We start from the raw sequence: 15,768 nt of genomic DNA on the forward strand, positions 1-15,768 counted from the left end.
TCTCAGAGGGACGAAACCTCGGAGGTGGATGACATTATCACCACATTTGACTGCATTATGGATGCCAGCTGCAAAGGCTTCTCTGAGGAATGTGTCACAGCGATTGACTTCAAACGAAGAAGCGCGGACACCAAGAAGTACCTCATCTCAGAGAATAACCCCTCAGACTGCAATGGCCTTCCAACAATAAGAGCCCAGAGTCTCCCGCCCATTACTGTGGGTCATTCTTTTTTAACAGCTTCTCACACGACAACTCCTAGCATGAATTTGGGTACTGACATCCACCATTTTGTACACCGGTCCCAAAAAAGCAGAAGTGAGCATGATTTGTCAGATCAAAGGAGCAGCTGTCAAACCCTGGACAATCCTTGGAAAGTTGACACTAACCAAATACTCACATGTAAAGTCTGGACAGCAATGCCTTCTGATAATAAACTGGTAGAAGGATTGTACCCAGAAAGATCCAGTCATGTGCTGTTGTGCCCTCCCCATCTTCCCCACCTGCCCAATTCTCCATCAGGTAATTCTCCCCCCTTCTCTGTATTTATTGCATGTGATCCACCAAGGCCCATAAGTGCTTAGAATGGCATCATTGCATGCAGCAGTCAGAGCTGTGCTTATTGTTCTCAGTATGACAATTTCCATACTGAAGAGTCAAGCCCCTATTAAGCTGAACTCTGGCTTTTTTCTTCAGAAGTGGGAATGAATAAACCCCACACAGTTCACATCATTCTCTTCCACACACTCGTCATCCGCCCCCTTTCTGGACATAATAATGCATATACTCTTTTAGTTCCCAATACTCAAACCAGGGGATCAAGTAAGTAGGATGGTTTTGTTTCAAATAAGGCCAGATCCACTCCAAGCACTGGTCTAGCCATAGCATTACTATAATACCATTTCATTCCTTTTATATTACTTTTCAGTAATAAAAATTACAGTTTTGTTTTGTTTTTAATAATCAAATTCTTAATTTAGCGCTACCTTCTGTTACCATCATGCATGGATGGCCAAGTTACAATGTAAGCCTTTATTCCATACAGATATATAAATTAATGGGGGCGGATTTGCATGTGTTCTAATGTCCCCATTTGTGAAATACCATCCTTCTTTCTAGTCTTCTGGCACCAAACTTGACAGTTATTAGGAACCTGGTAATAATTGTTTCATTTTCCCAGCCAAGTTTTTTAGCTGGGATGGATGAGTTTGAATATTTCAAATATACAGCGGTACCTTGGTTGTTGAACTTAATCCGTTCCGGGAGTCCATTCAACTCCTGAAACTGTTCGAAAACCAAGGCATGGCTTCCGATTAGCTGCAGGCGCTTCCTGCACTCAAGCGGAAGCCGCGTTGGAGGTTTGGCTTCTGAAAAATGTTCACAGACCAGAACACTTACGTCCAGGTTTGTGGCATTCAGGAGCCGATTTGTTCAGGAGCCAAGCCGTTCAAGTACCAAGGTACCACTGTATATCATAAAACACAACCACAAAATAATAGCAAATGGTTGTGTGTATCTGCAAGGCATCTGGAATGGCTTCTGGTTTGTGTTTTTAGAAATGAGCACTTACTGGATTTAGAACTGGCATTTATTCCAATGACAGTGTCTGTGGTTAGTGCTGTGGGATTGTGTGTTACACAGTTTTACCATTGGCACAGGCAATTTCTCTTGGATTGCTTTCATGAATATCATGGCTCAAGCATGCACAATCTGTTATATTTCAATTGATACTTTCAAAAATTGGAATGGAAACTCATGAAAGCTGTAAGCTTACACTGGTGAGATCTCTACTGAGAACTAGTTCCTTGGCTTCACATTCTATAGCAAAAATTGGCCATCCTGGTACATTTTAGTATCACAACTGGTGAGCACTGGACTGTTGTTCATGGTGCAGATCTTACAAGGTATCACAAAACCTAAAGTGCGGTTGGGATACATGTTCATCATGGGTTAAAAAGCCCATATTTTGCTGTTACTGCAAAGCTCTTATGGAGTTCTTGAAATTTAAGGCCAAACTAGATGTAATGTGAGCAATTGCCTGTGATTTTTATTATGCTAGCTAGCTAGCGGGTCTAGGATGTGTTTACTACCCATGATGGCTGTGCCCTGATGCCTCTTTAAGAAGAATTATGCCTCTGAATGTCAATTGCTGTGAATCACAGTTGGGCAGAATATTGCTGTTCTCATGTCCTGCTTGCCATATGCCTCTGATTGGCCACAATGAGAACAGGATACTAGACTGGATGGGTCTTTAACCTGATCCCGCAGGTCTCTTCTTATTTTCTCTTATAACTCTTTCCTCTTATGCCCTTTCCCCAAGATAAACCATGCCTGCTCTGAGGTAGGGAAACAGCAGCACTATCTGCATGTAGGATAATACTGCTTCGTTGATCACTTGGGAGGTGAGAGAAAGGAAAGGGGCTTACAGAATCAATCTGGGCCCTCCTTTCCCCCTGCCCTCCCACCCCCATATCCCACCCTTGTTAGGCTCAGTGTCTTTTCAAAACAAACACAATTTGTGTGTCTGTATTTTCCTCCCATTTCAGGGAAAAGCTTTCAACAAGCAATTCTAGAACGACCCAAAGTAAAAGAACTAACCCCCATTCGGAACAACTTGGCTCCCATACTAAACCACTGTGTTCAGAAAGGTAAGAGTATTATCTATGTGTAATCTGTAAAAAATGATGGTTTACTGGCCACTTCCTCATCCCCCGCCCCCCAAAAATGTTTAATCCAGATCATCTAAAAAATATTCTGCAACGCTTAAGGTCAGGTGTGGGGAAGCTTTGGCCTTCCAGATGTTGCTGCACTATGACTCCCATCATCCCTGACTAATGGCCATGCTTGCTGGGGCTGATGGTGTGATGGCGCAACAGCACTTTTTCCCCCTGGTGCCGTTGGGTCCGCCCTCACTTAAATATAGTGCATCCACCTCACAGAACACCAATTCCTACAAACTACTCCAGATTATCTTTTTGAGGGACTTGTGTGAGGGAAAACTTAATAATTTGGAGTCTCAGGCAGGATTTGATCAAATAAACAAGAAAGATTTTATTAAACAAAGGAAGTTTATGACACAATGTGGGTAAAACATAGGATTAGGAACCCTGACCATTAGGTCCAGTCGTGGCTGACTCTGGGGTTGCGGCACTCATCTCGCTTTATTGGCCGAGGGAGCCAGCATACAGCTTCCAGGTCATGTGGCCAGCATGACTAAGCCACTTCTGGTGAACCAGAGCAGCGCATGGAAACGCCATTTAGCTTCCCGCCAGAGCGGTACCTATTTATCTACTTGCACTTTGACGTGCTTTCGAACTGCTAGGTTGGCAGGAGCAGGGGCCGAGCAACGGGAGCTCACCCCATCGCAGGGATTTGAACTGCCGACCTTCTGATCGGCAAGTCCTAGGCTCAGTGGTTTAACCCGCAGCGCCACCTGCATCCCTTAAAACATAGGATACTTCAGATTATATTGTTATTTCACTTCAGTTCTTCCTCAGTTATTGCACAGTTGTTGCCTCTTAATACTTTGGTTCTTAAACAAGGTCGTACTTCCTGTCAGTTACACACCCCTTTTGCAACCCTACTCCTGAGGTACTCCAGGTAACAGACCCAAGGGATCACCACACCCCTCTTAACTGGTTTGGGAGTCTTCTCTTTTTGTAGAAGAATCTAGCCCCTCCTCACTGGAATGAGTCCTAAGTAGACTGTATCCTCACAGCTTCTACTTCTCCTGGCTCAGTCTTAGCCTCCCAGTTAATTCCTGGCCTATTACTCTCACAGGACACCACACACTGTCCTTCATACTAAGCTCAGAGACTCCTTTCTCTATCTTTGATATATTCCTCAGTGTGGATGTTTCTACAGTACCCAGAATCAGCTCTCTCTCCTCTCACTCCCTATCTCCCAACCTATTCTCCCAACCTCTATCCCAGCCAAAAACTGTTTCTCCAAATCCTCTCCTTTTCCACTCCCCCTCCTGGAACCCTGGCCAATCATAAGCTGCCGTTCATTAGCCATTTGCTGGCAGGGAAAAAGAAAACACTTGGTGAACCAACCTGCCCAGCAAAAACAAACTTTTCCATCACGATGGGAGCTGTATTTCAGCAACAGCTGGAGGGCCAAAGGTTTCCGAGAACTGTGTTAGGTTGTGACCATTGCTTATCCTATTCTTTATTTCTTACTATCAGAGCCAGTACTGTGCACCAATAAATTCCTGTTGCAGTGCTGGAACAGCAGGCTATACTATATTGTAGTACAGTATAGACCTTGTAATGTTGAAAGCCTGGCTGGAAAATGTTCAAAACAAACGTTGGTGTTTTTGTCTGAATCACTTAAAACTCCTGCAAACAAAGTGATTTCTCCAGTAGTTTACCACAAACTCAATTTCCCCCAGTAGTCAGCATGTTGCTTCAGTGGTTTACAGTAGCAAGTGGTGAGGCAAAATATCAGTTGCCCAGCTAGCAGAAGCACTCTATTTGGAGCACAATGTTTGCATGGCTTTTCTGGTATTTAAAAAAATACGTTTCCCAAGTTAATAATTATTCTGTTGTACAAACAGGAATCACATTTTGAAGCTATAATGGGTAACTATACTGTGATCTGGAAAAAAAATAGGCAATACTAGCTGTCAGAGCAATATAATATAAATACAGTCAGTCTGAAACCACATCCCGATAAGAGCCAATGTGTCACTTGCATTTTGATTAGTTGATTAGAGGAGCTGAGAACCTTTTAAATTAAGCACGATGTTGATTAGTAAAGGCATATCAAGATAAAATTTCTAGCCTTTTCCTACTATGGAGAACGGGTTCCTGCCAAGACAGAGAGAATTTGAATTAAGTTAAATTCAGGTTTAAATGTATATTATAACAAGAAGTGAACTCCACAAAAAGACATAGTGGTTTTTTAAAAAATCGAAAAGAAAAAGGGTGGAAAGCTGTATAGCTTAGGAGAAAACTTTAAAACCTGAACTTTTTAACGGTAAAAATTAAAGAAAAACAAAGAAGATTGGGTGTAAAAAGTAAAGAGGAACCACTTAAAAATAGAACTGCAAAAGAGAAGTATGTTATTCAGTGTTTATAACAAGTAGAATTGGCATAAAAAGAGAATAATGGTGTCTAAATGTTTCAGGAAATGATATTTCCACATATCATTATTTGTAGGAAAACCTGTGATAATAAGTTATTGTTGAAAAGTGAGGAGGAGCAAACAGCTACACTTTTGGAAAATGCTATAGTAAGGATAAAATTTACTCAGTAGTCTTGGAGGGAATGGTTCTCATTGTCCTGGATCCCACAGAGTAATAGGACAATGAAATCCAGAGAATGATGGCATTTGGCTAGTTCAACAGTAATAACAACACAGACACATCATTTAAAGATGTTATGCACCAGACACCTCGTTTTCAAGAACACCTTGCTGTCTACCACCAGCACATGGGCCATAGACTTTGAGGGCCAGTTATGAGGAAGCCCAAGTAGCCATGAAACTGAGATACAAAGTGTTACCATGGTCCCAATCCTGACAACACCTTCTCAGGCCCTTTGATCAGTAAGGGAGACCTGGCGGCTGTCTGGTTGGTGGTGACCCATGGCAGGGCCTTCTTGGTGGCAGTCATACAGACTTCCTCAAACTCCAGATGTTTTTGTCCTACAAGTCCCATGATCCCTAGCTAGCAGGACCAGCGGTCAGGGATGATGGGAATTGTAGTCTCAAAACATCTGGAGTGCTGAGTTTGAGGAAGCCTGTATTTGAAGAACACCCTCTCTAGTAAGGTGTGTCAGTCTCTCTGATTAACTTTTAGGAGAAGTTTTAAAACATTCCTGCTTATCCAGGCTTTTGATGGCTAAAAGTTCTGCCTCTGGCATTGCTGAAATGAATGTTTAGAAAGTTGTTCTGAACTGTTTTTGATAATCTTTAATTGTATTAGTACTGACATGCTTGCTACCTTGGTTTTCTTTTGAGCAGGGGTGCATAACCTGCAGTCCTTCCGATTTTTCTGGACTACAGTTCCCATCAGCCCCAGCAAACATAGCCAGTGATCAGGGATGATGAGAAGTATGTCCAACAATATCTGGAGGGCCACAGGCTGTGCACCCCTGCTTTGGAGGAAGGCCTTGAACACGAATAAATATATCTCCCCTCCAAAGCTGCTATTTGCTTTTGGGATATTTAGTACCTTTAGCATCAAAGACAGCATCCCTTGAAATGTGGATAGCCACTTCAGACTGAGCATTTTGGTTTTAATGTTATAAGGAGAGTAACAGAGACAGAGAGAATTAAACTTTCCTTTACTTTCCTTCTCCGCTTGTCGTATTCCTAAATCTCCTCAGACTTTCCCTGTTGCAACTATTTACATACAGTTAATTGCATGCAATTATTAGTGTCATGTCTAATTTGGCTCTGACTTCTGGTGTGAGTGGAGGGATTTGTTTTGCAAAGAAGCAGAAAATAAACCAAACTCAAATGCCTTTCACTCCCCGGTAGAGGAAACTTGCTTATGTAACTATAGGCAGAAGTCACGTAATCTCTCAGTAATTGCCACACTTAGCAAATAAAGTGTTCATTATTGGCTGCTTTGCATTTGGTTGGAGAAAATGAAGAGCCTTAGAAGCAAGAATATTTTGATCTCTATTCTTAGCTATATCAAAATAAAGCTGGCCAAATATGTGTAATATTGGTTTTGTTGTTTTTTTTATTAAAAAAAGCATATCCATTGCAAAACAGTTAATGTATAGATGAAAAGGTAAAGGTAAAGGTACCCCTGCCCGTTCGGGCCAGTCTTGACAGACTCTAGGGTTGTGCGCTCATCTCACTCTATAGGCCGGGAGCCAGCGCTGTCCGGAGACATTTCCAGGTCACGTGGCCAGCGTGACAAGCTGCATCTGGCGAGCCAGCGCAGCACACAGAACGCCGTTTACCTTCCCGCTGGTAAGCGGTCCCTATTTATCTACTTGCACCCGGAGGTGCTTTCGAACTGCTAGGTTGGCAGGGACCGAACGACGGGAGCGCACCCCGTCGCGGGGATTCGAACCGCCGACCATGCGATCGGCAAGTCCTAGGCGCTGAGGTTTTACCCACAACGCCACCCGTAGATTAGCATAAACTAAAACATCAAGACTGAACAGCAGCAGCAGCAAAAGGAGTACTCGGGATTTTAGAAGAAGTTTAAGGAAATAAGGTTTTAAGTTAATGTTGTTTATTAAATTTGTATTTAGATTTGTGTTATCCGAAAATCACAGGCAGTTCACAACATCCATTTACAAAATACAAACACAAAATACATAACAAAACAAACAAATTAAGGAAACCAAACCCCTCACCCCCGATCTCACAAGCACATTTAAAAGGCCATAGATTGTTCAATCAGTCAAAGGCCTGGCTATAGAGAAACGCTTTTGCCTGGTGCCTAGAGATATGTAATGAAGGCTCCAGGAGAACCTCCCTAGGGAGAGCATTCCACAAACAGGGAGCCACCACAGAACAGGGATGAATTCAGTTTTGTCTATGCTCAACTTTAGTTTGTGTTGTGACATTCTAGGTGAGACTACAGATAGAGAATTATAAGGGGATGTCAGACACACCTATCCCTCCACATATCATGATCTCAATTCAAAAGCCACATACTGGGCTGACATCTTCATCAAGCTGTCCAGTACAACTCCAGGGCCTGCTTCTTCATCACAACCAGTTCAGACCTAATTAGCATATATGCGAAATTAGGGATGAGGTTGCCTTGGTGGTTGCAAGGGGCAAGTACCCATTCTGCCCATGGAAAGCAAGAACAGTTGATATGTTAAGTGTGCATAGTTAGACAGAGCAGCAGAATTCCAATATTACGATGGTGCATCTTAAAGCAGTTATGAGCATACATACATACATAATGCCTGCAGCATAACCCACTAGAGTGCACTAAAAAATATACATCTGACAAGCTGCATTATCTCTTGGTTTGTTCTCTCACTTTTCTCTCTTTGCTTTCTTCCAGCCCAGCTACCACCCAGCCAAGCTTCTCAGGGTGTCAAGGAGACAAAGACATTGTCTTTAAACTCATTACGAACTGGCACCTCTGTTCTCCCACCAGCACTTACCACAAAATCCCCCAAAGCAGGACTCTCTCGGAGTAATTTGCTGTACTCTTTCTTACCAGTGCTGTCAGCAGAGCCTCTCCGAACAAGCAGAGTTCTGCCTGCCATTCCAAGCCAGAAGGAACCCAGCCTCGTGGAAGCACTTAACCAATCGCACTGCAAATCAAACAGCGACAATTAGCTGAAGAATCCCGGGCCGTCCAACAACTGGCAGATAAAAAAAAAAAATGTACACATTGCTTTCCAATCCATTGTCAACGAGAGAGTTAGCAAACAGACTGTTTTAAAATTCATGCAGCACTTATCGCAGCAATCAATTGGGGGAATTTATTTAACTTAATAATATATTGGGAAAGTGCTAGCAAATGTGCTGTGGAAACAGAAGGGAGACGATGAAAACACAGTTTTTCTTAACTTTGTTATTTAGGAGCCAAGCAAGATTGCCTGTTTCCAGTGCCCAGTCAAATGTATTTAATATTTAGCACATGTACATCTCTTTGAGGTCTGATTTGCATACGGTGCCACCTTCAGGAGGCCACTCAAAAGGATCTACCTGTGCAGGTACTCCAAACACCAGGTATTACATTTAACGGAGTTGTAAGACATACCGTACATATGCAGCATTTACATGCCAGTATTCTGTGGCCTACATGGCAGCCATGTTCATGTGCAAATGCTCCAAACTTAGTCACCACACAGGCTAAGAACCTTTTAAACAGGATGTCCCTTATATAAAGCATGCACCCAGGTAAGTGCCTTTCAGAACTATCCCCACACAATGGTCCTGTTCTTTCATCATGATAGGCTACAGGTTGTCTTCAACCATGGTTTAATTAAGAACACCCCTGCCCTGCTTCTATTCCTTCTTTGTATTTTTCTGTTTTGTGGCTCATGGTTTGTTTGAACCAAGAAAATCACGATCCAGGTTCTGATGATGAAAGCCATACTATGGCTTATTTGGGTGCCGTATGGGGCGGGGGTGTGAGATAAGCAGGAGAGGAATGGCAAGGGGAACAGCATGGCAGGAAGCAAGCACATTCATGATTAAAGAATGGTTTAAGGCAAACAGGCTTGTTTTCCTGTGCAAACCAGGCCAAATGGCTGACCCAATTCAATCATCTGTAAGACCATTTTGAAGCTTGCATTAATTAGTAGGAGTTAAGCACTCTTAACCTCCAGCAGTTTGTACCCTGAGTGTTGGCTAGGATTTTCTCCTCTTTTTCCTTTTTAATTGGCAAAGGTTTTTAATATATCGAAACAAAATATAAACCAACGGTAAAAGAAAATGTTGACTATGACTGTAGAAGATCTATGAACTATAAATAAAACTCATACTTTACAAATTTCTTGATGTTGGATTGTCAAGAAATACGCATTTCCTGTGCTAGGAACAGTTGGTCCCTGTGATCTCTGTGCTAAATATAGTGCAGAAAAGGGCAGACCAACGAAGAGCATTGCCTTTTCAGTTGTATAGTTGACGATTGCAAAAGAAATATATATAATGCATATATTTGCAAATGTACATATCTGCATTCAGCAAACGCGCTTGGGGATTTCTCCACACGATCAGTTTAAACTTATTTGTGGTGCTTTTTCAAGCCATTACAGCAGCACTGCTATATTGCTCTGTTCACAGTTCCTCAGTTTTGCCAGCACCACCATGACAAATAAAGTACCGCTATCTAGGGCTTTTTGCTACAAGGGCATGTGTGGCATTGTTGTTGTTGTTGTTGTTGTTTATTAAATTTCAATATCACCCTTCGGCTGAAGATCACAGGGCTGTTTACAATATAAAAACACAAAAATATGCAAACCACAATAACAAACGAAAACAATAACCCCCCCCACACACACACATAGATTGCTTAATTAGCCATAGGTCTGGGAGGAAGAGAATGTTTTTGCCTGGTACGTAAAGATATGTCATGATATACAACACATTCACCAAAGTGTGAAAGGCTGTGGCCTGGTGATTTGTGTGCTGTTTGTTGGTGGGCATCCTCAGGACCCTACTTTCCCTTCCTGCAGTTCTTTATCTTTAAACTGGACTTGGACCAGTCAGCCCTTCAAATAGAGCACTGTCCACCATTCATTTTCCTTCCTTCCTGCTTTCCTTCTAGAAATAAACAAATAATAATGTTCCTTTGCCAGTTAGCGTGGCTAGAAGAATAAGGCATAACTATACAAACAGATTTCCATACTCTTATCTAAAGGAGGTCGCACAAACCTATGGGCAGATAAAATTTCTTCCACCACAATCCTATTTCCTGCTCAGAGGGATCTGCTCCTTCTTCTCAGGTTACTCCTTCTTCTCTGGAAGTTCAGATCCTATTCCTCCATCTCACAAAGGTCATTGTTGTTGTTGTTTAGTCGTTTAGTCGTGTCCGACTCTTCGTGACCCCATGGACCAGAGAACGCCAGGCACCTCTGTCCTCTACTGCCTCCCGCAGTTTGGTCAAACTCATGCTGGTAGCCTCGAAAACACTATCCAACCATCTCGTCCTCTGTCGCCCCCTTCTCCTTGTGCCCTCCATCTTTCCCAACATCAGGGTCTTCTCCAGGGAGTCTTCTCTTCTCATGAGGTGGCCAAAGTACTGGAGCCTCAGCTTCACAATCTGTCCTTCCAGTGAGCACTCAGGGTTGATTTCCTTCAGTATGGAGAGGTTTGATCTTCTTGCAGTCCATGGGACTCTCAAGAGTCTCCTCCAGCACCATAATTCAAAAGCATCAATTCTTCGGCGATCAGCCTTCTTTATGGTCCAGCTCTCACTTCCATACATCACTACAGTACTGGGAAAACCATAGCTTTAACTATACGAACCTTTGTTGGCAAGGTGATGTCTCTACTTCTCAAGATGCTGTCTAGGCCTCTCATTGCCCTTCTCCCAAGAAGCAGGCGTCTTTTAATTTCGTGGCTGCTGTCACCATCTGCAGTGATCATTGAGCCCAAGAAAGTAAAATCTCTCACTACCTCCATTTCTTCCCCTTCTATTTGCCAGGAGGTGATGGGACCAGTGGCCATGATCTTTGTTTTTTTGATGTTGAGCTTCAGACCATATTTTGCGCTCTCCTCTTTCACCCTCATTAAAAGGTTCTTTATTTCCTCCTCACTTTCTGCCATCAAGATTGTGTCATCTGCATATCTGAGGTTGTTGATATTTCTTCCGGCAATCTTAATTCCGGCTAGGGATTCATCCAGCCCGGCCTTTCGCATGATGAATTCTGCATATAAGTTAAATAAGCAGGGAGACAAAATACAGCCTTGTCGTACTCCTTTCCCAATTTTGAACCAATCAGTTGTTCCATATCCAGTTCTAACTGTAGCTTCTTGTCCCACATAGAGATTTCTCAGGAGACAGATGAGGTGATCTGGCACTCCCATTTCTTTAAGAACTTGCCATAGTTTGCCGTGGTCGACACAGTCAAAGGCTTTTGCATAGTCAATGAAGCAGAAGTAGATGTCTTTCTGGAACTCTCTAGCTTTCTCCATAATCCAGCGCATGTTTGCAATTTGGTCTCTGGTTCCTCTGCCTCTTCTAAATCCAGCTTGCACTTCTGGGAGTTCTCGGTCCACATACTGCTTGAGCCTTCCTTGTAGAATTTTAAGCATAACCTTGCTAGCGTGTGAAATGAGTGCAATTGTGCGGTAGTTGGAGCATTCTTTGGCACTGCCCTTCTTTGGGATTGGGATGTAGACTGATCTTCTCCAATCTTCTGGCCACTGCTGAGTTTTCCAAACTTGCTGGCATATTGAGTGTAGCACCTTAACAGCATCATCTTTTAAAATTTTAAATAGTTCAGCTGGAATACCGTCACTTCCACTGGCCTTGTTATTTGCAGTGCTTTCTAAGGCCCATTTGACTTCACTCTCCAGGATGTCTGGCTCAAGGTCAGCAACCACACTACCTGGGGTATACGGGACATCCATTTCTTTCTGGTATAATTCCTCTGTGTATTCTTGCCACCTCTTCTTGATGTCTTCTGCTTCTGTTAGGTCCTTTCCACTTTTGTCCTTTATTATGGAAATCTTTGTACGAAATGTTCCTTTCATATCTCCAATTTTCTTGAACAGATCTCTGGTTCTTCCCATTCTATTGCTTTCCTCTATTTCTTTGCATTGCTCGTTTAAGAAGGTCTTCTTGTCTCTCCTTGCAATTCTTTGGAAATCTGCATTCAATTTCCTGTATCTTTCACCATCTCCCTCACATTTTGCTTGCCTTCTCTCCCCCGCTATTTGTAAGGCCTCATTGGACAGCCACTTTGCTTTCTTGCATTTCCTTTTCATTGGGATGGTTTTCGTTGCTGCCTCCTGTATAATGTTACGAGCCTCCATCCATAGTTCTTCAGGCACTCTGTCCACCAAATCTAAATCCTTAAACCTGTTCCTCACTTCCACTGTGTATTCATAAGGGATTTGACTTAGATTGTATCTTACCGGCCCAGTGGTTTTTCCTACTTTCTTCAGTTTAAGCTTGAATTTTGCTATAAGAAGCTGATGATCTGAGCCACAGTCAGCTCCAGGTCTTGTTTTTGCTGACTGTATAGAGCTTCTCCATCTTTGGCTGCAGAGAATATAATCAATCTGATTTCGATGCTGCCCATCTGGTGATGTCCATGTGTAGAGTCATCTCTTGTGTTGTTGGAAAAGCGTGTTTGTGATGACCAGCTTGTTCTCTTGACAGAACTCTATTAGCCTTTGCCCTGCTTCGTTTTGATCTCCAAGGCCAAACTTGCCAGTTGTTCCTTTTATCTCTTGACTCCCTACTTTAGCATTCCAATCCCCTATGATGAGAAGAACATCCTTCTTTGGTGTCACTTCTATAAGGTGTTGTAAGTCTTCATAGAATTGGTCAATTTCAGTTTCTTCAGCACCAGTAGTTGGTGCATAAACTTGGATTACTGTGATGTTAAAAGGTCTGCCTTGGATTCGTATCGAGATCATTCTATCATTTTTGAGATTGCATCCCAGTACAGCCTTCGCCACTCTTCTGTTGACTATGAGGGCCACTCCATTTCTTTTACGGGTTTCTTGCCCACAGTAGTAGATATGATGGTCATCCGAACTGAATTCACCCATTCCCGTCCATTTTAGTTCACTGATGCCCAGGATGTCAATATTTATTCTTGCCATCTCATTTTTGACCACCTCCAACTTACCCAGGTTCATGGTTCTTACATTCCAGGTTCCTATGCAATATTTTTCTTTACAGCATTGGACTTTCCTTTCGCTTCCAGGCATATCCGCAACTGAGCGTCCTTTTGGCTTTGGCCCCGCCGCTTCATCAGCTCTGGATCTACTTGTACTTGCCCTCCGCTCTTCCCCAGTAGCATGTTGGACGCCTTCCGACCTGAGGGGCTCATCTTCCAGCGTCATAACTTTTATATGCCTGTTGTCTTTGTCCATGGAGTTTTCTTGGCAGGGATACTGGAGTGGCTTGCCGGTTCCTCCTCCAGGTGGATCACGTTTGGTCAAAACTCTCCACTATGACCTGTTCATCTTGGGTGCCCTGCTCGGCATAGTTCATAGCTTCTCTGAGTTCTTCAAGCCCCTTCGCCACGGCAAGGCAGTGATCCATGAAGGGGCACAAAGGTCATAGTTATTCATAAATCCCTTTCCAACTTCATTGTATCTAGCCTAGGTATGTACCTACCTACTAAATTCATAGGGGAATTTCTAAAAATCTCTCCCAGACTCTTCTCCCTAAATCTAGTCCCTAGTCCCTCTCAGGCTATTCTCCCTAAATCTGAGGGTCTGTGCTTGGGTGACTGACCTGACACCCCAAGCCCTGTTGAATTTTAAGCTTACAATAGGCACTTGCAGATGGCCTCTTGAGAAGGCTATCAACATCTACTACTAGCCAAGATATCTGTGCAGACCCTCCAAGTGTCCCTATTTTCCAGGGGCGTCCCTGATTTAGAGAAACCATCCAGTTTTCTGATTTAATCTTTGAATGTCCCAATTTTCCTTAGGCATTGGAGAAATGTTGGAGGGTATGGAATTATGCTACCCCCCCCCCAAGGTGTATGAAGGCAATCCTGTATGGGGAAGGTTTTTTAAATGTTTAATGTTTTATTGTGTTTTTATATATGTGGGAAGCTGCCCAGAGTGGCTGGGGCAACCCAGTAAGATGTGTGGGGTATAAATAGTAAAAATCACCATGGAATGGGACGTCCCTATTTTCATTGAAGAAATGTGGGAGGGTATGTCTGTATTGTATTGTAGGTGACCACAAGCGGGGAAAATGCTGTTGTATTAATTTACTTCATGACATTTTGTTTTCCTACAATTTTAGAAAATCATAGTGAGATTTTGCAAGCTGATTCCAAGCAAAATAGTATACTCGGAAACCTTCAGGCAATCATCTGTCTTTTATTCTCCAAAAGCACCACGCCTGAAATGTTCATGACTTCTTTAACCAATGTAGGGCAATGCCATCATTTTGGTAAGTGAACAAGACAACTGCATTACAGTCTGAATCTCTTCATTTAGAAGGGCGTGTCCATTTCATTTTATTGGAAATGATTGTGGTCCTTAAGCAATAACAACCTTTTTATATGGTATTTTTTTAATAGACGCCAACAAACCAGCTGGTCCTGATTAACACTACTGCTAATTTGTTGCCAAGAAATGCTTTCCTTGTAATTTTGTAGGAATGTATTTCCTTTTTTTATTGCAAAAATTGTAATTATGTTTCCCAGAATATTTCTGAGACAAGGACCAATCATCGCTGAATCGGAGCTCCATCACAATTACCATACCTTCCCCCATCCTTGAGTACAAAGTTCATCAGTGAGGAACAACCTGCTGCAATCAAGTACATCAACAGGGGCCACAAGATGAGCAGAAAACAGTCACAGAAACCTGAGAATGTGGGTGGAAATTATACCATCAGCTTTGCTGCATGTCTTCAAAGACTGCAGTGTGGGGAGAGCAGTTAAGCTTCACCATCACCTCACCACCAATTGCCTTCTGTAGCCCCAACTCTCAACAGCTGTTCTCCTAGTTCAGTTCCAAATGAATGGCTTTGATGGAAACACAGTTCTGGGCTGGAGAAAAGAGAAGCAGGTGAGGGAGAAATTGAAGGTAGAAGGCAGTACATAAGACAGGGATGAGCAACCTAAGACCCTCCAGACATTCTTGGACCCCAACTTCCATCACCCTCAGCACAGACAATGGTCAGGGATGATTAGAGTTGTAATCCATCAACATCTGAAGTGCTGTATGTTCCCTTCCAGCTTCTACTTCTGCTCTGAAAATTATGCCTTCTCAGTCCTGCTTTGGAGCTAAAGAACCCTGTGTTGAATAATGAAACTCTGTTCCCATCCACCCTGTACATTTAGAGCAGTATAATGCCACTCTAAACAGCCATGGCTTCCTACAAAGAATCCCAGAAACTTGCTGAGAGTTTTTGGGACGCTCCAATTCACAGAGCTACAATTCCCAGTGTGGTTTAGCCCTCAGTCCCTCTTCCCAGGCCACTTACATCTTGGTAGCATAGGTGGGGGTTGGCCACTGGCCCCAAGAGGGTTTACTTGAGCCTGCAGTGAGTTCATTGTGGCAGGAACTATCCTGTTCTTACTGGGCTCCTGAGAAAACAGAGACTTGCCAGCAGCAACCAAAGCAGAATCCAGTCCAAAGTCAGAGCCCAAGCAAACAGAGTCCACAAGAAGGGTCAGGTGAGA

At 42.9% G+C, this 15,768-nt stretch overlaps 1 protein-coding gene across 1 annotated transcript in view; it reads left to right on the top strand.

Moving 5' to 3' along the window:
• Positions 1-9,786, top strand: part of ANKRD55 (ankyrin repeat domain 55) — a 38,999-nt gene extending 29,213 nt beyond the window's left edge. Inside the window, exons 10-12 of the mRNA XM_081929470.1 lie at positions 7-520; positions 2,545-2,646; positions 7,986-9,786. Coding sequence (XP_081785596.1) covers positions 7-520; positions 2,545-2,646; positions 7,986-8,266 — 897 coding nt within the window. The 3' untranslated portion in view covers positions 8,267-9,786. The remainder of the gene's footprint in view (positions 1-6; positions 521-2,544; positions 2,647-7,985) is intronic.
• The last annotated feature ends 5,982 nt before the right edge of the window (positions 9,787-15,768 follow it).

The sequence above is a fragment of the Podarcis melisellensis genome, assembly GCF_964234715.1.
Source record: "Podarcis melisellensis genome assembly, chromosome: 11".
In the NCBI taxonomy this organism is placed as follows: domain Eukaryota; kingdom Metazoa; phylum Chordata; class Lepidosauria; order Squamata; family Lacertidae; genus Podarcis; species Podarcis melisellensis.